A 25,100-nucleotide genomic window follows, 5' to 3' on the forward strand; every position below is an offset into this window, starting at 1 on the left:
TATTTTTTTTTTATTTGTGCGTGTTTTGTTTTCAAATTTAAACATGTTAGATTTCAAATTTAAACAATTTCAGATACATTAACCTGTATTTACATAGGTACATATTTCACACTTTCCTTTATATGTTGATTCATCAATACTTTGTTTTCTAAAATGGCGGCATTTCCATTTCTTAAACCAATACAAAAGTTATTATTGCGGATTATTTGCATTACCTACGTATGGTGTATACTGAAACACGGTTTACACGCTTACATAACCAATATCTTTGGACATATTCAACACTCAAAAGTGGACACAAAGTGAATGAAATATCTAGATAGCTACAGATACCTAACTTAGTTTAGAACTGCGCGTTCTGCACAGTCCACTCTAGATACTTGTCGACGCGGGAGTAGAGGCCGGGGTGGTTGGGCTCCCCGCAGCGGATGCCCCACGACACCACGCCCACTATAGCCCAGCGCCCGCTCGACATCTGATACATGAGGGGACCACCGCTGTCTCCCTGGAAAAACATATTTTTGGATTTTTTTACCACGCTTTTATTAGCTTGACTAGTATGTATGTACGTAACGGAATCTTTGAACTCAATTTTTATCTACTTTGAACAGTCCAATCTATATTATCAAGAACCGATGACAATATACGATTTTAATAATTTCATCCCATTCTCCTCATCAGGATCGTCAGGAATCAGGATTAACGATTTTCCTTGTGCGATTTTAGCGTGGTTTTTAGTTTTTAAACTATAATTATTTTGCACTTGCACTTGCACGTGTTGCAAGTTTGAAGTGTGTTGCTAGTGCACCTGATTTGAAGTGTGAAAAATATATCATGGGCGATATAAGTAGTGATAGCCTAGCGGTTGAAACTTAGTCTCTTGATTGAGAGGTCTGAAGTTCGAATCCCAGGCGCACCTCTGATTTTTCCAAGTTATGTGCGTATTAGAAATTAATTATCACTTGCTTAAACGGTAAAGAAAACATCGTGAAACTTGATACCTGAGAGATCTTTAAAAAAGTTCTTAAAGGTATGTGAAGTCTATCAATATGCACTTGGCCAACGAGGTGGAAAGACTTGGCTAACTGAAAAAAAGACCCACAGCCCAGCAGTGGAACTTTTGTAACTAGTAATGCGGAGACCACTTATCCACGGATGCCACTACTTTTAAATATAGTGCTACTTTCTTATTTTTCCTTAGATCATTCAATAATTGTCTATTTAACAAGAGTTTCCATATTTCGAATACCTGACAAGCGTCCTTGCCACCCGCAGGACTGCCAGCGCAAAGAGTTTCGTCGAAGACAGAATCAGCGATAGCATCTATACATTTCTTATGCTCCCACACCGGCACTGTTACTTCCATTAGCACGTCGCTGTTGGGACCACCGTACCACTGCGTACCCCACCCTGTTCAAAGAAGATTATTTAAAATTCAAAATAAAATTAGCTTGAAATCATTCGTTAAGTTTAGTTTGCCGAAAACTTCCTGATCATCGCGTGAATATGAATATACCTGAACGGTTTCAAATTAATTAATATAAACTTTAAAAGTCGATCATTGTACTTTTGAAGTACATACGTATTAAATTAATTCTTGCCATGCAAATTATTACCTTATTTAAAAATGAGCTTTTGTTTACCTAAAACAAACATAATATGGCATCGTCATCTTGGATCATCATATTGATGTAGAGTTGAAGTAGAATTTTTGTCGTCTAATCCATAGCTAGTTTGTATCCGTTCAACATGTGTTACCTTTTATGCTCATTTGATCTTATTAAGCTTGTCTCATCTAACACCAGACCTCGTACACTACTTTGAGACTACTTTTTACATTGCTCTTGAAAACATTCTCATAAAACGTTCGTTGTGTGAAAAGTATATGGTGAAAAACAAACTAGCCAATAACAACAGCAGTTTCGTTGACGAGATCGATGGCGGGCGGCGGCAAGCATATCGGCCACACGTAGGTGTTGAACACGGCAGCGCGGTGCAACTTCAGGATGGCCATGTCATTGTGGTAGTTCGATATTTGGAAGTTCTCGTGTTGACGAATCTCGATCACTTTGAAGTTGTAAGAGCGGGAGTCGTCGTTTCGCTTGAAGTCGTATTCGCCTAAGCGCACATTCAGTTCCTGCGGCTTCCATCTGGTGATAACAAAATTGAAAGTGAGTATAAGATTTTGAAGATATTTTTACTCCTTTTGGTGAATATTAGCAAGTACTTTCAGCAAGTTACGAGCGGAATACGGATGTTATTATTGATGTTATTTGAGCAATACATTATTGCAGACCTTTTAAAGACCATAACGTAGGTAGTTATAGTTCGCGCCAAACTTTTAGTCCGCTTTGAAGTTGTTGTGCGCAGGTGTAGGCAGAGAGTCAGTGCGGTCGAACATAATTACAAACATTTACTCCGTAGCAATAGTAAGGGCACATTAATGTAGCTATGTACCCGCGAGCGAGAGGGGGCAGCGGACAGGTGCCGGCGGGAGTCTCGCGCTGTCTGCGTCTCGCTAATACCTACACTTTGCTGTTGCGACGCAACTCGTTTCTATATTCAGAGCGGTCTAGAAGTTTGGCGTGGACTCTACATACGTACACAATAAAATATCTGCACCATTGTTCGCGAGGATAGGTTCTTATCTATTGTGATTTAAGATTGAATATAAGTCGTTTACCAACCTTCTAGTGCAATGCGCTGCCGTGAGCACATGTCGATCGGTGATGAGCGCACCCCCGCAGTACTGTTGGAAGCCCGTCGGTGTGATGGAGGCCATCCAGGGCCACTCCCGCGGGTTCGCCGGTTGGGACCCCATCACGCGGCCGTGTGGACGCGTGCTCAGTCCACATCCTGGAACACTCCTTTTATTTCAATTTTACGGGAACTCTAATTGTCACATGGTGGGTCTAGAGGTCATGACTAGCAGTCAAATTTAACCAATTTTCCCGTATGACCCCCCAAATTTTATGCTGCGATCGTACATGACCCTTTATTTCGGGCTCATAATAATTTGAATTCCGACTGACTGACACATGAGGCGACTATACTAGTCCTCACGAAAAAGAATGCATTTGGAATTGAGATATATAAAATAGAATGAGACGTAGGTATATACTCATATGCTCGAAAAACATTACCTTCCGCAGTTGGGAAAAAAAAAATTAAAATTAATCGTGTAGGTGTCAGAATCCTTTATGGTTCGAATGAGGCAGTATCGCCCCCCGCCTATTTTTTATACTAGTCTTATAACAGAAGTGTTAAGTGTTGCTGTGTTTTGGTCTGTAGGTATATGTAAGATAACTGTAGGTATATCAGCTGTTTTATCTTGAAAACTGTTAAAATTTGTGACCTTTTGTAGAGTTTGTTGTAAATATTCATTGGCGGCAGTGACCTTAACAATAACTATTTGATACGGATTCAAAAGAAATTTAATATACGCGGAGAGAGAATTGGACGGCGTAGGCTTAATAGGCTTTCACACGGAAAGAATTGTATGCATTATTGTATGAAAGCAATCGTCCCCTGTAGTATAACTTGAATAATTTTAAAATTTAGTTCTAAAATTGTTAAAGGTATTGTCAGACAAATGTACTTACACAAGTCTATGTCCCTCAAGAATAGGGTAAATAACATATAACGAAACTTTAATAAGAAAACAGTAAAACTTTCAAACCACTCTGGGAGGGCTCACAACTAAAATTCTATTAACGCAGAAGATTCAGACGTAATGTAATCATGGGTCACGGATCACCCCTAAATCATACCTTCTAAGCATTTATCATAAGCAAATCTGAGTAATTTACGTTTGTATGTACGGTTTTGAATTATTATGCGCTATACACATGCGTCTTGTGTCAAGGGCTTGCACTATCATCGCACATCTTCATTTCAACTGCCACTAATCATCGGCTGGTATTTACAGCTTGAATATTCTGATGGAAAATTTTGATTGCATTCCGTTTATTAACTGCATCTTTAGATAACCAGAATATATAGGTACAGGAATTCGCAGGACTGTCTGAAAGATATGTTTTTGTAATCTGTTTGTGAAGTTTTATTTTTAAATATACCTATATGTATGTAATACTCGTATGTAATATATAATAGTCGTGACGTGTAGTGATGCGTACGACGTTTGTCCTATGTTTTTATACCGTGATTAAATCATCATCATCATCAACAACCCATTATTGTCCCACTGCTGGGCACGGGTCTCCTCCCAGAGTGAGAAGGATCAGGCCATAGTCCACCGCGCTGGCCAAGTGCGTATTGGTAGACTTCACATACCTTCGAGATTTCTTTTTTATATTTATAAATCTCTCAGGTATGCAGGTTTCCTCACGATGTTTTTCCTTCACCGTTTAGCAAGTGATAATTAATTTCTAATCTTATTTTGTATAGTTCATATGATGTTTAAAATTATCATACTATCGGTACCGTTAAATTATTGGTATCTACTGTATTCGACCAGTTTCAATTGAATTGGGTGATTCAACATTTTATTATAATACTTAATACATACATACTTCATAACTTATCGATATTATTTTATTATTCACAAGTTATGATTTATTCGACTATAGCATCTAGTAATGTACAGTCTATTTATGAATTGAACTCCAAGAAAGGATCAGCAAAATAAAACTCAACATATTGTTATAGACAAATCTTTAATTAAGTTTTACAGACCTCTGTTTTCAGCGCGACTGATTTTCAAACCGATTTCATCTTCGTTTTTCGGCGCTGTGGCGGGCAGGTCGCCTGCGAGGGCTTCGGAACCTCCAACCCCTGGGGCCACACCACCACCACCTCCCACTATGGTTCGTGGACCATCTGGACAGCATACTCCAACCGCACTAGGAATAATAGAAAACAATTTTATAATTGTAGGTGGTAGAATCCCTTCATAGTTTGAATTTGGTGGCACCATCGCCACATCAAATGTTATTGTGTGTGGTTGCAGGGTGGTAAGTGAGAGTCATAAATGAGAGGTTCCAAACGCATATACTACCCCTAGTATATGTACAGTAGTACACGTAGTAGTAGTAGATATGTGACTGCTTTCGGCAGAACTTTATTCCTATCTGGGGTTGATTGTAAATAAGCGCGGGTAGCAATAGCTACATTAGAAAGCATAGTTTAGAGACCTGTTGGTTCTCGGTCCGGTATAAGTACTTCTAGTTTAAAACTCACGTGTGTTTTATGATGCAAAAGTAATCCAGGAACTTGGCGAAGTCATTTTTAAACTCCTCCTGCACGCAGTGATGCAAGTGCCTGCAGTGGCCATTGCCGCCACTGGGAAGCACGCACGCTTGGTACGGTATGTTTGGCTAGAATTAAGAGAACAATTAAAGAACACAAATGGTTGTTCGTATTTCTTTTAATTCAGTTGGATGTATATATTTAATATAGGTACAAATGAATCGATAAACTAGTATTTCACAGTTAAGCATTTTGAACCTATAAAACTTAGGTACATTCAAATTTCAAAGTGTTTTTTTTTTATTAACTCTTGGCTAATAAAAACTGCTTTTTAACAGCTTAGTGCTTTACTTTTGTAAGTCAATAAAATATAGGTTGGTACATATATTAACATTCGTAGAAATCGACAGTATATCGATCATTAAAATTATAACAAGTTTTTAAAAAACATTTTTGGCTAAACGGCTCAAATTTTGTTTAATTCTATTAACGCTTTAGTTAGTTAATAAGTAATGCTTCTTTATTTTGTGACTACCTACTTTTACTACCAACGTTCATCACTCTTACTACTGACATATTTATCTCGCGTGTTCTTAAGTTTAATTGATTCCACGTGAATTGGTTTAAAAATACTGCACCTAATACAAAATATTGTTCTGACAACCACTCAACGGCCACATTTTAATGGCGGTTAAACAAACATTTACATTGGTCCAGACACTATGTGAAAGTCCGCTCCGTTTGAGAGTTCAAGCTCGTAAATTGTCTTTGCGAAGGTGAGCAAATCAGTCAAAGATACTGAAGTACCGAAACGTGGGCGGCGCCGCGCAGGCGCCATCTGAGGCTTAAGGCTACATTCCGACTGTGCGACAGCGGGTAACGACAGAGACAGTGTCGCTTCGTGAGTAAAATACTTTATCTATTGTTATAGATATACAGTTATACGTACAGTGTTTTCAGTAGATAGGTAATGCTACTACGCATCTTATCAGTAAATTTTAGCTAGCTTTAGAAATGTGCGTGTGTTACATCCATTATAGAACATGCCGTATTTTATGTAGGTCTACTATACTAAGTGAATTAATTATTGACAAGTTTAAGGAGTAGAAGCGCGTCTGGGCTCATTTTAGAATACTTGACAGACTGTTACTTCTATTTTTAATATTTGAAGTATCTTCTAGGTCGTTTCTTACATATTAAAATTTCTCTCTTTTAATATAGCTACAGAATATAGTTTTATCATCATTATTTCGTGTCAATGTAACGTACTCAATAAATAGAATATTAAAATTTATAATTATGTTCAGTACAAATTGAAGAATAATGTAGTATATAAAGCACCGTTTCAGGCGACACTTCCCTGTCGTTTGTCGATTCCACTTTAATGAAATGCCACCTTTACAGTTCCACTACTATAATTGAATTGGACGAACTCTCTCTCCGTTTGAATTTAACAATCGTTTGAATGTCTTGCTTGCCGTAAAACTTGATGAAGTTGCACTATGTTTAGTTTATTACATTCGAACGACGGGATTACTTATAGTTAGATAACTTATAATATATTTTTAATCCTGAGTATAGTTATCGTTATGGATAATTAACGTTAATACTATGTTTTTGTATAAAATAAACTACAGTATGCTATTCAAGGTATGTTTGCAAAAATATTAAGTTACAACAAATATTTCTGAAAATATCTGATTTTAACTCATAGTATATAGATATCACTTATACATGACCAAATAGACAAATATAATAACAAATTTAACTTGAAAAATTTCGAGACATACATACCTATGTAGGTACAAGTGAAGTTCAATAAAATACATTTTAAACATTAAATTAACGCATCCATTTTCATTTACATTTCAAATAAACATAGATTAAAGTAAAAATTTGCCTACTTGGTTTTCATTGAGTTCCACGAAGCGTTTGACTCTGCCGTGTCGGACGCTCATCCCACCCGCCGATAATATATCCTGCCATGATGGATCGACGAGTTCAGCTGAAACGATCCACTCAATCATTATCAATCCACTTCTGTCCCAGTGCTGGGCGCTGGCTTTGGATTGAGAAAGGTTCACCAATAGCAGATTGATAGACTTATGTTACCTAAAAATGGTGCTTTCCTGGTCCGTTCCGTTGGAAATCCCTGAGTCCGATGGTAAACCATGGTATTTTAGTATGGTACAAATTCCACACAACCTGGAGTCTCTCCCAAGGCTCTGTGGTACCCACACTCAAAGGGTAGGTACTCCTCCCTTACGTCATTAAAAAAAATTCGTATGCTAACTTTGAAAAATCTGAAGTGCATGCCTGGGATTCTAGAGGTTCGAATCCCAGGCATGCACTTCAGATTAGAATAGGAAACCGAATTTCAAACTGCCAGGGTACCGCTGCTTAGTTGAAATGATATATCGCATCAAACACTTTCGGAATCGATATCATAAATCATTCTGCGATATCGATTATGTTAAGCTTGGATCTGATTGCAGCTAAATTAGTGCTTCTCAAGAATCTTGAGTTACAACGTTGTAAATCGATTGAAATGTTGAGAAAATCTATAATGACTTTAGCTACTTGACGCGTCATTTACGATAGCAGTATTAGTCGCCGATTTAAAGTTTCTAGCGAAAGGCCGAAGAGAAAACTTTAATCAATTTTTATTTTCAATTTTCTATTCTTCCTCGATTTTGACTTATACCCAATCAATTTTTCTGACTTCTGCGATGTACTTATCTGTCTCTAGATATTTATGGTCCACATGGATTTTTTAGGATTTCGGATAAATTAGCCGTATAAGCATGGTTACCAAATCGCTGTCGGCGTTTCCCTTTTTCACACGAAAACTTGCGATCCTGTTAATAAAATCAAACTATCCAATGTTTTGTATAACAAAGATCGCCATTTGACAAATTGATCTACGCAAAAAATAGATAGATTAATAATGCGCGATAATCTTTGTGAAAAAGCACTGCTTTTTGTGTACCGGAAGTTTGGTCGACATAACTGATATGATTTTTTTATAGCAGATGACCATGGACCCATCGTCGCTCAAATTATTTCATGTATTGCAAATTAATACTAATTGTTCAATAAATTATTATTTCTATTTACAGCGCTGGATCATAAATTTTCCGCGACGAACAAATCTGAATCTAAATTTAATATATAGGGAATTGTAAATGCGAATCAATGGACAAAATTAAATTGAATACATAATTGTCTTAAAGGTTTCATTTAAGACTAGTGCTCTGGCAACTCTGATGTTGCAACGATTTGCAGTTGTGAATCTAATTCACGATAAATACAGAGATTACATTTAATTTATTAAAAGGACCGTTTGAAACTTCTGGTTTATATTTATCCTAAAACAAAGAGGTGATCTTTTGTTCATTTATATTTAAAACTCACTCAACTCAATTTTACGCAATGTGACTGATGGACTACCGCTGCTACCAGCCGCGTATTTTTGATAACTTCCTCACATAATTGTTGAAAATTTTCACCTGTAACTCAGACTGACAACGTTTGAGACGTAATCGTTAAAAGTTTCCGCTCCCGTCTAATGTGAACAAAGATACTAAAAAATCAACATAAAATGAAGCTTCATTACGTTACGATACGACAATCTCAAAATACTTAAGCCAGTTCGTATACCTATCTAAAGATCAAACACTAATCATTAGCTACAGTAAGCCACGCGTACCTATAAAACAGTTTAAAGTCGACTTGCAATAACTTAATCTGCCACATTTACAACCAGATTATTATCATCGGTGAGAAGAAACTGCTCTGTTTATTCCGGTTCCATATCTATATCTCAGCCAGGTCTGGACCAGTCGTCTTCGGCTTTCCACATATAATTTGAATATTCTCAATTAAATATTTCGTACGAGCTTACCCTAGATTTACATTGTTTTCGCAATACCGCAAAATATTTTTGGGGTAAAACTGTACTCCTGTCGTTCATTATAAGTATTTTATATTTATATGCAAAGACCGTCAAAATAGATTCAGCTGAAGTCAAAATCATAATGTAGAGACAAAATTACTTATTTATATTAGTTGACCAAATCTATAAATATTACATCTAGATGAAGAAGTTTAAAGTAAAAAATACTTACAGTTCAAGTCACTTCCATCTGCGAATAAAACGGTCCAAGCCAGCAGTATAGAGACCCACATTATCACTGACACTGGCTCGCAGCTACTGTGATTCCTAACGTAACATTTGGAGAACAACGGAAGTGTGATAAATATAAACGGACCATAATCCGCAGGAAGCTTCGTTGATAGCGAAAAATAAAAACGAATAAATTGATAGGTACTTAATTTATAGTATATTTGCCTAAATGTATGGCTCGTTTGTTGAAATTCAGCGTCCTAAATCATAATAGGTACAGCTCAAGGCTTCGTATCACGGGAGTACGCTAGATTTTCGAAAAAATAACATTTGCTGCACTTATCCGTAACAAACGCTATGAGTTAAGAAAATATTATTTTATATATTTTTATGAAACATTTATTTACGTATTTTTTATGTTTTACATCCAAGTAATTTGCGTACCGGTCAATGACTTACGTGCAATAAGCCTTTTGTATCCAAGGTAAATAATTAATGCACCCGAGAACCATAAAACGAACGGAGTACCAAAATATTATGATTCACGCAAGCGTAAAATATCGTATCTTCATTTATAATTTTGCATATTCATATGCATGGTGCTGACGAACACAATTACGAATGTTTGTATGTATGCAATAGTTACATGTGTTTACCTGTTATACAGATAGATTATTCAATCCTTCGAATCCAATTGCAGCTGTCATTCGAAATATATCTTCGAGTGGTGAAACAGAGTATTCAATTATGGTTAACTTAGAGCATAACGTTTGCTGTAAATGCTGTATCTGTCGATGGGGCGTAGTAAATGCAGTTCACGCTACGTAACGTGACTCTTTCCACCAAAGAATATTTGTATCAATCATAGATAAGTATAGATATCTCACCGCCTTGTAATTGAAGGAAGCCGTTAAATGGCAAAAACGGCTGACAATTCTGTCAGCCATTTAATGGTTGTCATGATGTAATTTACGCGGAACAATGCCGACATGCCCAGTTAAGTGGTGCAAAAACACGAAATGGAAGAAAAAATGCGGAGAAATATCGTCTCATTCGTAAATGATCTAAAAACTACATTTTTTTAATATTTTTCAAAGACGAAAATAGATGACAGTGACAATTTCAACTGTCAAAAGTGGTTACATTTTCTTGTTAGGAGTGAGTAATCTTTACTAATGTATGGTATCAATGAATTATTTTGAATAAGTCCATATTTTATAGATTCAGATTATTAACCGACATATATATATATATATATTTTTATTAGTTGATAGGCATGCGCTTGGCCTCGATCTCGCCTGATGGTAAGCTTCGATGAGGCCTAAGATGTGCCACGCTTGCCTAGAAGTAGCCTATTCACTCTTGACTTGAAGACTCCAAGATTATATTTGTCGGGAAACACAGAAGCCGGCAGGGCATTCCACTCCTTGGCGGTTCGTATTTCTAATACGACGAGGCAAAACGCTTCGTACGAATCAAAGGAAGGTCGACTTGATAGGGCTGGTAGCCTGCCGTGCGTCTGGACGTCCGAAGATAGAATGGGGCTGGGGGGACTAGATTGTGAACCTGTTGCATATTAAAGAGGTAAATATTCCTAGAGTTTTTCCGTTACTTTGGAAGTTCTAGACCTTATAGGTAATACAGTCCTTACACGTTGTTTCACAGTGAATTGATGAAGAAGAATTTCTAGTGTTTTGTAAATTGTCATCAACCCATTACCCAGTGGGACAGGCACTGCTTAGCTCAGTTCTCCATTCAGAATAAAATGTTAACCACTGTATACCGCACTGCTTCAGTATATCTAATCCTAACAGGGGTTGATCACAGATGTCCATGGGCGGCAGTAGCCACTTACCATCAGGTGGACTGCATGCTCGTCTGCTACTCCTATATTATAAAAATATATATACAAACGCAGAACCTTCCGTATGTGGCGGACACGAGTTGATCGCTGTTACAAAACATGCGGTTGGCAAAGTTTTAAACAGCACTGTATTAAACTTAGAACTGTATTAAATTTAGATTTTTTCCTGTTTAGGTTAAACAAGTTTTTTTAATTGTTCTGGTTTGGAGGGTGTGGTAAGGGAGACATACTTTTCCGCGACGTTCCAGCTTAGTCCTCAGGGTTTGCGGCGCATCTGTGGCCGACCTCAGATAGGAATATCTAATCCTATCCGGGGTTGATAACAGATGTCCTTGGGCGGCAGTATCCACTTACCATCAGGTGGACTGCATACTCGTCTGCTATTATATATAAAAAACTTTACACAAATTTAAACTCGATACTCGATATTTCCTTTCGCCGTTTAAGCTATTGATAAATAATTTCTAATAGGTACACATATTTCCCGGGCCCTCTAATTGAGAGGCTGAATGTCTAACCACTATAACTGATTTTTGCAGATAGATCCTTTCAAACTGTGGATGATGTGGAAGGCTCGGGGTGACATCGGTCTCAATCAGCTGACGGATCACGTGATGAAAACTGAGTTTTGTCAAGAGCATTATTGTTAAACGCTATTTAATATCATATTGAATTGAATTACGATACTATGTTCGTATACCGCATTATTAAAAGTGTCATTTAATCTATTTTGAGAAATAATAATATTATAATCTTACAAACATAAGTTAGTTTGCGCTAATACTATACATAGTTTCTATATTCTGTAAATTCTGAGGAAATTCAAAAGTCGATATGGTAGTTCCAGGGCAGTTATAAATAAAACTAATTTCAGAAGTAAAACACTAGTATTTGTATAAACATATTAAACTAATAAATCATACAGATAATTTTGTTAATTTGTGCGTGCAGCTCGCTTTCCAAATTTAATCATGTAATTTCAATCGTTAACTTGTATTTACACAGGTAGATACATAATTACTAGAGATGCGCCGAATATTCGTTTGGTATTCGGTATTCGCGTATTCGGCATCTTCTTTGCTATTTGTATTCGGCCGAATTATTCGATATTCGGTTATTCGCTGAAACCACTATTCGGCGCATCTCTAATATTTACATATTTCGTATTTTCAACAATTTTTGTTTTCTAAAATGGCGTCATTTTCATTTACCTCTCGTTCGTTCTAGAGAACGCTAGAGCGTGTGAGTAAGGAACCTTTACTAAAGCTACAATTATAATCTATATTAAAGCACATTTTACACGCTTACATAACCAATATCTTTGGACATACGCAACATATACAAGTGGACACACAAGTGAATGAAGTAACTAGGTATAGTCCGCGCCAAACTGCTAGTCCGCTCTGAAGTCGTTGCGCGCAGGTGTAGTCAGAGAGCCAATGCGGTAGAACACAACTACAAGCATATACTTCGTAGCAACAATAAGGGCACAGTAACGCAACTATTTATGACAGGTGCCGGTCGCGCGCTGTCTTCGTCCCGCTGATATCTATAATGTGCTGTTGCAACGCTACTCATTTTTATATTCAAAGCAGACTAGCAGTTTGGCGCGGACTATACCTAAAAACATAGTTTAGAATTTCGCGTTCTTCATAATCCAATCTATATACTTGTCGACCCGGGCATAGATGCCGGGATGCTCGGGCTCCCCGCAGCGGATGCCCCACGACACCACGCCCACCACCGTCCAGCGCCCGCTCGACATCTGGTACATGAGGGGACCACCGCTGTCTCCCTGGAAAATGTATTTTTGTATTTTTTTTTATTGTTGGCTAGTTTGAAGTATGCTGAGGCACACATTTAAATAGGGAATACCATTATAATTATTAGGGCAACAAATCAATTATCGCATAAAGGATCTGCATGGCGTAGGAGTCCCGTGCCAATGCTACGCAAGTTCCAGGTTCGATCCACGAACGGATAGATATTTTAATTATGAATTTAGACTTCAGTTATAGGTCTTGTGTATTCAGCATGATCTTCGGCAGGGAAAATTCTACTGTGAGGCTATGGAAAAAGTGTTAAAAGCTCGGCATATTATCCCATTTCAGTTCTATGTTCGGTGTCTAAAATGTTATAGAAGAATAAAAAAATATTAGTATTTTCTAATATAATGAACACAATAAAAGATGCAGTTATCAATCTATCATTTTGCCAGACTTTCTGTGTTTAGAATACCTTACAAGCATCCTTGCCGCCCTCAGGACTGCCAGCGCAAAGAGTTTCGTCGAAGACAGATTCAGCGAAAGCATCCACACATTCCTGATGCTCCCACACCGGCACTGATACTTCCATGAGCACTTCACTGTCGGGACCACCATACCATTGCATACCCCATCCTGGTCATAATAGAACTTTCTTTAAAATTAGGATACAATTATTTGGTTAAGTCAATCGAAGATTGCGCGTAATCGTGTATAGAATATCTCTTGAGCGGTTTCAAGTTGATGAATATTAGTTAATAATGATCCACTTTTAAAGTTAGTAGATAATTGCCAAGCTAATCATTACCTTATTTAAAAATGGGCTTCTGTTTACATAAAACAAACATAACACAGCCTTGTGAATATTACGTTAATCCTCACGGGATTTTAAGATGGAAGTAGATTTTTTTCATAACGCCATAGCTGGTTTGAATCAGTGGAACATCTCTTTATCCGTATTTGATCTTATTAAGCTTGTTTACCCAACAACAGGCCTCTTTACATCATTTTTGGGACTATTTTTTATATTGCTCTTGAAACAGTTTACAGACAAAGCCTTCTTTATACGGAAGGTACAGAAAAATAAACTAGCCAATAACAACAGCAGTTTGGTTGACGAGGTCGATAGCGGGCGGTGGCAAGCATATCGGCCACACGTAGGTGTTGAACACGGCAGCGCGGTGCAACATCAGGATGGCCAAGTCATTGTGGTAATTCCATAGTTGGAAGTTCTCGTGTTGACGAATCTCGATCACTTTGAAGTTGTAGGAGCGGGAGTCGTCGTTTCGCTTGAAGTCGTATTCGCCTAAGCGCACATTCAGGTCCTGCGGCTTCCATCTGGTGATACAAAATTGATAGCGAGTAAAATTTTGAAGTGATTATTACTCCGTTTGTTGAACATTAACAACTGAATGTTAGCAATTTACGAGCGGAATATAGAAACGAGTCGCGTCGCAATAGCAAATTGCAGGTATTAGAGAGACGAAGACGACACAGGACCTCCCCGGCACCCGTCCACTGCCCGCTGTCGCCTACGGGTACATAGCTCCGTCAGTGTGCCCTTACGTTACGAAGTATATGCTCATTAAACCTGCGCGCAAGAACTTCGGAGCAGACTAGAAGTTTGGCGCAGACTATACACACGTACACAATAAAATACCTGCAGCTATGTTGGCGACGATGGGTTCTTATCTATTTAAAACGAGGATTTAGATCACATCCATATTTTCCATTTAAAAATCAAATCCAAATTTGCCAATTTTTATTAGGTAGTCATGAATTGCCAAATGTCAATCTTCGGTATATCATTATATAGATTGATTATTAATAACGGACGTAAGTCTGTCCAACCTTCTAGTGCAATGCGCTGCCGTGAGCACATGTTGTTCGGTGATGAGCGCGCCGCCGCAGTACTGGTGGAAGCCCGTCGGCGTGATGGAGGCCATCCAGGGCCACTCCCGCGGGTCCGCCCACTGGGACTCCATCAGGCCGCCGTGCGGACGCGTGCTCAGACCACATCCTGGAACACTCCTTTTCTTTCAATCATTTTATTGGCACTCTCATTTTACTGTTACATTATTTTTTTATACCCTACTAATCCGGCTTAATAATCATTTAGATTCCGGCTTATTCTGTCCCTGTAGGTCCGGGACCAAAATAGGGCTATGGTATCTTCTGCCTGTCGTAAGAGGCGATTAAAAGGGGGCTTCCTGGTTTGCGGACGGCAAAAGTGCTGGCTGCTAAAACCAGAGTGGTCTAACTGCATCTTAACGATTTTTGACTTTTCTGTATTTTCGTAATTTATGAATGTTGTATAGTCCACGTAAAACTGCTAGTCCGCTCTGAATATAGAAATGAATTGTGTCGCGATAGTAAATTGTATGACTACACCTCGTCGCAACAACTTCAGAGCGGACTATATATTGTAAATCATGTTTTTAAAGTTTGGCTACTCTGGTTCTAACAGCCTCAATTCATATGATGTTTAAAAACCTACCATACTATCGGTGGCATAAAATTATTGGTTATGATTTATTGGAGTATAGTGTCTAGTACAGGAACTAGTTTAATGTATTGTCTATTAATGAATTGAACTACATGAAAGGATCAGCAAAATAAAACTCTACATACAGGTATAGAAAAATCTTTAATTAAATTTTACCTCTGATTTCAGTGATATTAACATCGATTTCTTCATCTTCCGGCGCTATGGCGGGGAGATCGCCTGCGAGGGGTTCTGACCCTCCAACCCCTGGGGCCACACCTCCACTACCACCACCACCACCACCACCACCACCTCCCGCTATGTTTCGAGGCCTATCTGGACAGCACACTCCAATGGCACTAGGAATAACAGAAAGGAAATTTTTAATCAAAGGTGGTAGAATCTTTCATAGTTTGATTTTGGTGATACCATTGCCACATCAAATGTTATTGTCAGTGGTTTAAGGGTGGTAAGAGAGAGTCATTTAAATAAGAGGTTCCAAACTCAAATACTAACCTTAGTATATGTACAATATACGTACACATAGTAGTACATAGTAGATATGTGACTGACTTCTGGAAGAACCTATCTGGGGTTGATTGTAAATAAGCATGGGTAGCAAAAGCTACATTAGAGAGCATATTGTAGAGATATACTGTTGGATTTTTGTCCGGTTTAAGTACTTTTAGTTAAAAACTTACGTGTGTTTTATGATACAAAAGTAGTCCATAAACTTGGCGAAGTCCTTGTTGAAGTCCTGCGCGCAGTGGTGCAAGGGCGTGCAGTGGCCATGGCGGCCATTGGGAAGCACGCACGGTTGGTACGGTATGTTCGGCTAGAATTAAGAGAAAAAAACAAATGCTTGTTGTTTTGAGAAGTTACATGAAGTACCTCACATGGACAACTGCTCCCATCTCTGGGCAGGGGAGCCCCAATACCAACTTAACCAACTTGACTCCGTGCAGGAACGCCCGATCCGAATCGTCAACGACCCCAGGACCTCCAATCGGCTAGAACCTTTAAGCTTGCAGAGGGACATAGGTTCCCTCTGAGTGTTCTACCGGCTTTACAATGGTGAGCGTGCTGAAGAACTATTTGACCTGGTGCCTACGTTACCATTTCTCCATCGCACCACTCGCCGAAGAATGAAGTTCCATTCATATCAACTGGACTCGTGGCATTCCTCCACGGTTCGGTTTACACGGACGTTATTGCCACGAACGTGCAAGATGTGGAACGAACTTCCTCCTTAGGTATTCCCGGAGCGCTATGAAATGGGGCTTTTCAAAAAAGGTGCAAAAAGGTCCTTCAAAGCCGGCGATGCATTTGCGACTCCTCTGGTGTTGCAAATATTCATAGGCGACATTGACTACTTTCCATCAGGTAGCACGTCTGCTTTATCGTTAGGCTCAAATATAAACTTATTGCATGAATGTTTAGCGATTAAAAAGTGTTAAAGTATGTACCTTAGTTACAGATATTATTTAGTTAGTTGGATGTATTTATTTAATATAGGTACTATTATTTCGACAAATCAGTCAAATCAATTACACTTTTAAGTACTTTGAACTATATGAAACTAACAGTCAAAGTTAATCTTTTGATTAACTTTTAGCTAACGAAAACTGCTTTTTAACTGCTCGGCGCTTTTTGTCTTTGGTCTTTGCGAAGGTGAGCAAATCAGTTAAAGATACTGAAGTACCGAAACGTGGACGGCGCCACGCAGGCGCCATTTAAGGCTTAACGTACCAGCCACTGTTACGAGCGGTGCGGCGGCGAGCGGCGCGGCGAGCAGAGCGGCGGTGGACGTATTTAGGACTATTTAAATTTTAAAAAATGTCACCTTTGCCTTGAAACGAGTAAGTTCTTAGCTTAAGTTATTATTCAGTCAAGAAGGGACGCACTCACTTTACCAAAAAAGGAAAGAACTTGGCGAATTTCACACTCTTTATTGTGAATACAGGAACTATCCCATTACTTTTTTTTAATTATACGAGAGTAAGTAATATATGAGAGCAAGTCACTGATAAATTGTTCCGTATATAGTATATGTACTGCTATTCTCGTGATGCACTGGCTCGACCACTCACTATGTGCGCAGGCGGCCGTCCGCTCTTGCCCTTGGCTCTCGCGATACGCCGCGCGCCCCGCCACACCGTGAGCACGAGACAGTGTTTACAGCTGTGCTGTACTTTAGTTAATAGTCATGATACAAACACTGCAGTATCCATACAATTTACCACATTTTAACTTAATGCGCGATTAAAACAAAATTACTTGTTTCAAATACGTCTACCAAAGACATATTACAAAAAAATTAAACGTCTGTGACGTCCAGCGATTCCGCCGCCGCGCGGCATTTGTTTCAACCGCTCGGCTTATGCCACGCCGCTCGCCGCGCCGCTCACCGCGCCGCTCGCCGCGCCGCTGTTGGCTGTGGCCAGGCGGTAAGGCTACATTCCGACTGTGTGACAGCGGTAAACGACAGACCAGCGACAGTGACAAGTGTCGCTTCGTAAGTAAAATACTTTATCTGCCGTTGTAGATGCTGTAAAATGAATCTATCGCTATGGAATTATAAATGCATACAGTATTTTCCAAGTTTACCGAGTTCATCGAGTTAGCAAATTTTATCCAATTTTAGAAGTATTTTAGAAGAACATCTGTGTTATATTTCCTACGTGTCGATGGTTGTTTCCATGGGCAAAGATGCAATATTGCAAGTAATTGTATGATACCAAGTGAATTAATTCGTTACTACTTAGTTTAGGAGTAGAAGAACCTGGGTCGCTTCTTATAAATTCAAGTAATATTATCTCTTTTAAGTTTTAATTTTAATATATTTATGATTTACCCACAGAATATAATTTTATCATCATTATCTTTTGTAATTTAACGTAAATAGAATATTAAACTTCATGTACACGTTGAAGAATAGTGTAGTTTATTTAAAACACCGTTTCAGGCGACACTTCCCTGTCGTTTGTCGATTCCACTTTAATGAAATGCCACCTTTACAGTTCCACTGCTATAATTGAATTGGACGAACTCTATCTCCATTTGAATTTAATAATCGTAGAACTTGATGAAGTTGCATTATGTTTAGTTTATTACATTCGAACGACGGGATTACTTATGATTATTATTTTTTACTTATAATATTTTTTAAATCCTGAGTACTTTATAGTGATGGTACAAAATAAAAAGGAACTTTTAAAAATATTTTGACATGACACACCGTCTCTTTTGTTAACATATTTTCATAGTTTCATCATTTTTATAAAAATAAATATTTCCTACTTGGGTCTCATCAAGTTCCACGAAGCGTCTGGCTCTGCCGTGTCGGACGGTCATCCCACCCGACGATAAGACGTCCTGCCATAACGGATCGATGAGTTGAGCTGAAACGATCATATTATCATCATCAATCTATCTTTGTCACAGTACTGGGCACTAGCTCCTTTCATGACGTAAACGGTCCACCACGTTGGCCAAGAGGAGATTGATAGACTTCGTTCCCCTTTGAACTCTTTTTTGTCGTTCCGTTCAGTTAGACCCCAGACTTTATATTTCTATATAGTTAGACTAAAAACCGCACATAATCCGGTGGAACAGTTATTTCTCAATATGTTTTCCTTCAGTACCAAAATAAATTTGTATTATAAATAGCCCATTACTTTGAAAAATCAATGTTCGAGAATCGAACCTAGTGCCTAGCATAAGAAACCGAATTTTAAACTGCCAGTCTGTCGCTGCTTAGCTGAAATGATATATCGCATCAAACACTTTCAGAATCGATATCATTAATCATTCTACGATACCGATTATGTTAAGCTTGGATCTGATTGCAACTAAATTAGTGCTTCTCAAGAATCTTGAGTTACAACGTGTAAATCGATTGAAATGTTGAGAAAATCTATAATGACTTTAGCTACTTGACGCGTCATTTACGATAGTATAAATGGTCGAATTAAAGTGGTGTTCACTAGAAAGGCTGAAGAGAAAACTTTAATCAATTATTATTTTAAATTTTTATTTTTCCACGATTTTGACTGTGTAACACAATCAATTATTCTGACTTCTGCGCTGTACTTATCTGTCTCTAGATATTTATGGATTTGGTCAACTAATGTAAATAAGTATTTTTTTCTTTACATTATGATTTTGACTTCAGCTGAATCGATTTTGACGGTCTTTGCATCTAAATATAAAACACTTATTATGAACGACCTGAGTACATTTTTACCCCGGAAATATTTTGTGATCTTGCAAAAACATTGTAAAACTAGGGTAAACTCGTATGCAATATTTAATTGAGAATATTTAAATTATAAGTGGAAAGCCGAAGACGACTGGTCCAGGCCTGGTTGAGATCTAGATATGGAACCGGAATAAACAGAGCAGTTTCTTCTCACCGATGATAATAATCTGGTTGTAAATGTGGCAGATTAAGTTATTGCAAGTCGACTTTAAACTGTTTTATAGGTACGCGTGGCTTACTGTAGCTAATGATTTGTGTTTGATCTTTGGATAGGTATACGCACTGGCTTAAGTATTTTGAAATTGTCGTATTGTAACGTAATGATGGTTCATTTTATGGCGATGTTTTAGTGTCTTTGTTCACATTAGACGGGAGTGATAACTTTTAACGATAACGTCTCAAACGTTGTAAGACTGACTTACATTTGAAAATTTTCAACAATTATGTGACGAAGTTATCAAAAATATACGGCTGGTAGTCCATCAGTCACACTGCGTAAAACATTAAAATGCGCATATGACGGAGTTTTAAATATAAATGAACAAAAGATCACTTCTTTGTTTTAGGAAAAATATAAACCAGAAATATTTCAAAAGGTCCTTATAATAAATTAAATGTAATCTCTGTAATTATCGTGAATTAAATTCACTACTGCAAATCGTTGCAACATCAGAGTTGCCAGAGCACTAGTCTTAAATGAAACCTTTAAGACAATTATGTATTCAATTTAAATTTGTCCATTGATTCGCATTTACAAGTCCCTATATATTAAATTTAGATTCAGATTTTGTTCGTCGCGGAAAATTTATGATCCAGCGCTGTAAATAGAAATAATAATTTATTGAACAATTATTATTAATTTGCGATACATGAAATAGAGAATGGGTCATGCTATAAAAAAAAATCATATCAGTTATGTCAACCAAACTTGTTGCTGCTTCCCGTGTCCAAAAAGCTGGTGCTTTTTCACAAAGATTACCACCTGTTATTAATTTACCTAATACACCTAATTTTTGCGCATCAAAGATCGATTGATTTTTATTATAAAGTGGTATTTGTTAGACCAAATATTGGACAGTTTGATTTAATTAATAAAGGCGTAAGTTTAATTGATTATGATTTTTTCGTCTTCTGTTCGTTTACACTTAATTGTATGTATATATGTGTATTTATAAAGTTCATTGAAAATATTTTTTTGTTTATGTATCATAATAATTTGTTTTGTAAAACCTTAATAAAAATCATAATCATTTTTTTAACTTAAAATATTGATATAAGGAGCTTACTGGGCAACAGGGAACCGCCGTCAGAGTTTTGGCAACCATACCTTACATGGCTTATTTTAAATAATTTATTCATGATATTTTTCTTTTCCTTAATACCTGATTGTTTATATGTTAAGTTAATAAGAAATATTTTTTGTGCATCTATCGTAATAACTTGTAATGATTTCTGAATTACCTTTTAAAAATCTTAGGACACCAAAAAATATGACGTCATCACTTGAAATAAATGTTGTTTAATGGAAGAAGTTCAAAGTAAAAATAAACTTACACTTTAAGTCACTTCCATCTGCGAATAAAACGGTCCAAGCCAGCAGTATAGAGAACCACATTATCACTAATACAGGTTTGCAGCAACTGTGATTCCTAACGTAACATTTGGAGTACGACGGAAGTGTGATAAATATAAACGGACCATAATCCGCAGGAAGCTTCGTTGATAGCGAACAATTTTTTTTTATAATAGGTATAGGAGTAGACGAGCATACAGTCCACCTGATGGTAAGTGGCTACTGGCACCCATGGCCATCTGTAATCAACCCCAGATTGGATTAGATATTCCCACCTGAGGTCGGCCACAAATGCGCCGCTACCCCTGAGGACTAAGCTGGAACGCCTCGGAAAAGTCAGTCTCCCTTACCACACCTTTCAAACCGGAACACAGCAGCGCCTAACTCTGCTGTTATTAGGTAGAAATAGGTGTGGCGGTGGTGCCGCCGGAGTCGAACCACAAAGGGTTCTACCACCTTAGAAATGGATGATGGATGGATGGAAATCATATTAGGTACACCTCAAGATTGTGTATCACGGGAGTAAGCTACATTTTCGAAAAAAACATTAGCTGTACGTAACCGTAATAAACGCTATGATTTTTTTATTCAAACATTTATTTACGTATTTTTAATGTTTTACTTCGAAATAATTTCGTACCGGTCAATGACTTACGTGCAATAAACCTTTCGTATGCAAGGTAAATGATTAATTAATGCATCTGAGAACATTAACCCTAAAAATTGCATCTATTATAATTATAGATTAATTATTACGTACTAAAGTGCGGAGTACCAAAATATTATGAGTCATGCAGGCGTAAAATTTTGTATATATCTTCATTAATCGCATAATTTTGCATAATCATATGCAAGAGGAATGTTTGTGACGAACACAATTACGAATGTTTGTATGTGTGCAATAATTACATGTGTTTACCTGTTATACAGGTAGATTATTCAATCCTTGGAATCCAATTGCAGCTGTCATTCGCAATAGACCTTCGTGGCGAAACGGAATATTCAATTATGGTTAGCTTAGAGCATAACGTTTGATATAAATGCCGTATCTGTCGATGGGGCGTAGTCTGATGATGATAGCCCTAAGATTTACATGCTTTAGGTATTATTAGTTAAGACTTCAGCGACATTACCAATTCATTTGTTATTGATTTATAGTTACAGTAGTGTGTTTTCTACTGGTTGGAAATGGTGACAAACTTAAGTAAAATTATTTCGGGAATTACCTCTATGTTATTGGGTCTATGCTATTAAACTGCGTGGGAGTAGGGCTACTACACATACTTTTGTCTATAATAGTGATTTAAAAATACTGTTCCCCTTCCGAAAAAGGCGATCCAAGGCTAAGCAATATTCGGTGTCATGGATTAGGCAGCGATGCATGTATTTGATCTAAGGTTGCCTACCTTACCATTATTACAAAATTTAGAAAAAATTTTTTTTTTTTTTTTGCATTTGCCATGCTAAGAAATCTAAGTTTAAATTAAAAGTCTGTGTAAGAAGTCCTTACATAGACTTAGTAATGTTTGATTGGCTAGATAGAATCCCGTCAGCAGTTAACAATCTAGGTGTTTAGTTGTAACACTACGTTAACTTGCTCAGGTTGTTCTATTAATAGACTGGTTTGTCCTTCTTATGCAAATGAAGTTTATTCTAATTCCAGTTTAGTTATTAGGTAGGCAGGTTTAAAGGCGTTGAAGTATTCGAGTAATGGTGTATGGTGGTTAAACAATGAAGAATGTTGTTGCGACAGGCGATGTTAGCGCACCAAGTGGGGATCTTTTGAACAAGTAAAAAATTAAGTGCCATGTTTTTATTTGTTTTTATATGTTTTTTTCATTTTTATAATTTTGAAGTAGCAAACCACCACTCCGATCAAATCGGAGAACAGCACTTTTTAACATTTTTTTTATAATATAAGAGTAGCAGCCGAGCATGCAGTCCACCTATAAGTGGCTACTACCGCCCGTGGACATCTGTAATCAACCCCAGATAGGATTAGATATTCCTACCTGAGGTCGGCCACAGATGCGCCGCTACCCCTGAGGACTAAGCTGGAACGCCTCGGAAAAGTCTGTCTCTTACCACACCCTTCAAACCGGAACACAGCAGCGCCTAACACTGCTGTTATTAGGCAGAAATAGGTGTAGCGTTGGTGCTTACGGAGTCGAACTAAAAAGGGTTCTAGTATCTTCAAATCTATTTAAATAATAAAATAGTACATTACGATACGCTCGGCCAAAGTAGCCTATTTTTGCACGGCGTGAAGTTAGCGCCCGAGCGCAGCGAGGGTGCTAAACGCTGTGCAGATAATAGGCTACTTTTGTCACAAGTATCGTATACTATTTTATAGCTCGTGTGACATAAACCCGCTTATACTTGTGAAGAAATATGAAAAAATATGATAATTATTTTGAAACTTATAAATGATTAAAACTAAAAATTATGAACTAAAAAAGCAATAAAAATGTGACACAACCAAAACCATTGAAATTTAGAAAAATTAGTAATTATTCTGCACTTGTGATAAAGACAAATCTAACACCACACGTACGTCGAAATCTATCAAGCCATTTAGGCTACATACAGGCGTATTAAAGAAACCTATGATAAGCAATCACATAATGTACTAATACATAACTAATACTAGTGATACAGTAGAAAATCGATTATCCGGACCTTAGTTATAAATATTCGCGTTTGTTCGGATTGTGAAACGTGAACAAGTAACTTTGTAATAACCCTTACAGATCAGCCACATTTTGTGTGACTTGTGCATTTAAATTCCGGAAAGTTACTATAAAAAACAAAAACCCGATTGCTAAAAATATAACCTATGTTATCGCCACAATTTAGACGAATTCAGCGACACATCATGTATCAAAATTAATGAAGTCGTTTGAGTTTGCCAAAGAATGAAAAATACATACGTAACAAACATATAGTCGAAAAACATCACCTTCCTAAATCGGTTTAAATAGCTTTTCTTCATAAACTCAATTATCCAAATTTTCGATAATCCGAATGCCACAAATACGACAACAAATAGGTCGCTTAGTCGAGATTCTACTGGAGTAGTATTATGGCTAATTTTGATAACTATTCCTAATTTAAATATCTCCTACTATGGTGTGTAACGAAAATACACAGTCAAAACAAACAATAAAATTCGATAAAGCCCAATTAGTCTTATAGTGATGCTATTGCTTAGTATGTACACAATGGCAAAAACATTTATAAATACGTCCAAAATAAAATATTAAAATAATTATAGCTTTAAACAAAATACTCATTACTCACTTTTAATTTTTAAATGGAATTTAAAAGTATGAAACGTTCATAGCTATGTTTATTTTTTACAACTGTGAGGGTAGTGTATTAATATTCGTACGGTGTAAAAATTGGCTACTTTGGACACAGAAATGCGTAGTTAAAATGCGGGTTTAGGTCACAGAGTGCTATAATAGTACATTACAATACGAGGACGAAATAGTACATTACAATACGAGGACGAAAAATTTTTTTCTGACAAGTGTGAGTTTGCAGGCCGAGCCGCAGGCGAGGACTGCAATCACACGAGTCAGAAAAACATTTTTCGTCCGCGTGTTGTATAAAATTTTATATTACGGGGTCGGAAATGGGGGTTTTGCGCACGCGAAGCGTGCGTAAAACGTCCATTTACGCACGCCGTGATATAAAATTTTTTTCTGACAAGTGTGAGTTTGCAGGCCGAGCCGCAGGCGAGGACTGCAATCACACGAGTCAGAAAAACATTTTTCGTCCGCGTGTTGTATAAAATTTTATATTACGGGGTCGGAAA

General features: G+C 37.4%; 1 protein-coding gene across 1 annotated transcript; it reads right to left on the reverse strand.

Moving 5' to 3' along the window:
- Positions 1-57: 57 nt before the first annotated feature.
- On the reverse strand, positions 58-21,346 carry CLIP3 (clip domain serine protease 3). The gene is made up of 18 exons (XM_073077569.1): positions 21,262-21,346; positions 18,747-18,847; positions 16,148-16,281; positions 15,624-15,805; positions 14,813-14,981; positions 14,055-14,299; positions 13,437-13,597; positions 12,834-12,993; positions 10,695-10,900; positions 9,794-9,876; positions 9,336-9,430; positions 7,113-7,213; positions 5,200-5,336; positions 4,696-4,862; positions 2,688-2,856; positions 1,906-2,150; positions 1,250-1,410; positions 58-505 (listed from the first exon to the last, which is right to left on the reverse strand). The coding sequence occupies exons 1-18, from the start codon at positions 21,320-21,322 to the stop codon at positions 344-346; spliced, it is 2,739 nt and encodes a 912-aa protein (XP_072933670.1). The 5' UTR covers positions 21,323-21,346; the 3' UTR covers positions 58-343.
- Between the last annotated feature and the right edge of the window lie 3,754 nt (positions 21,347-25,100).

Source organism: Epargyreus clarus, unplaced genomic scaffold, assembly GCF_041222505.1.
Source record: "Epargyreus clarus isolate Ecla_fem2 unplaced genomic scaffold, WU_Ecla_fem_2.2 ptg000010l, whole genome shotgun sequence".
NCBI lineage: Eukaryota > Metazoa > Arthropoda > Insecta > Lepidoptera > Hesperiidae > Epargyreus > Epargyreus clarus.

Coding starts and splice junctions, on each gene's coding strand:
- CLIP3 (XM_073077569.1), bottom strand. CDS start 21,322: ATGTGGTTCTCTATACTGCTGGCTTGGACCGTTTTATTCGCAGATGGA. Junction 14,982..15,623: donor TAATATCACTGAAATCAGAG/GTAAAATTTAAT, acceptor GGAGTGTTCCAG/GATGTGGTCTGAGCACGCGT. Junction 4,863..5,199: donor TTTTGCATCATAAAACACAC/GTGAGTTTTAAA, acceptor TATTATTCCTAG/TGCGGTTGGAGTATGCTGTC.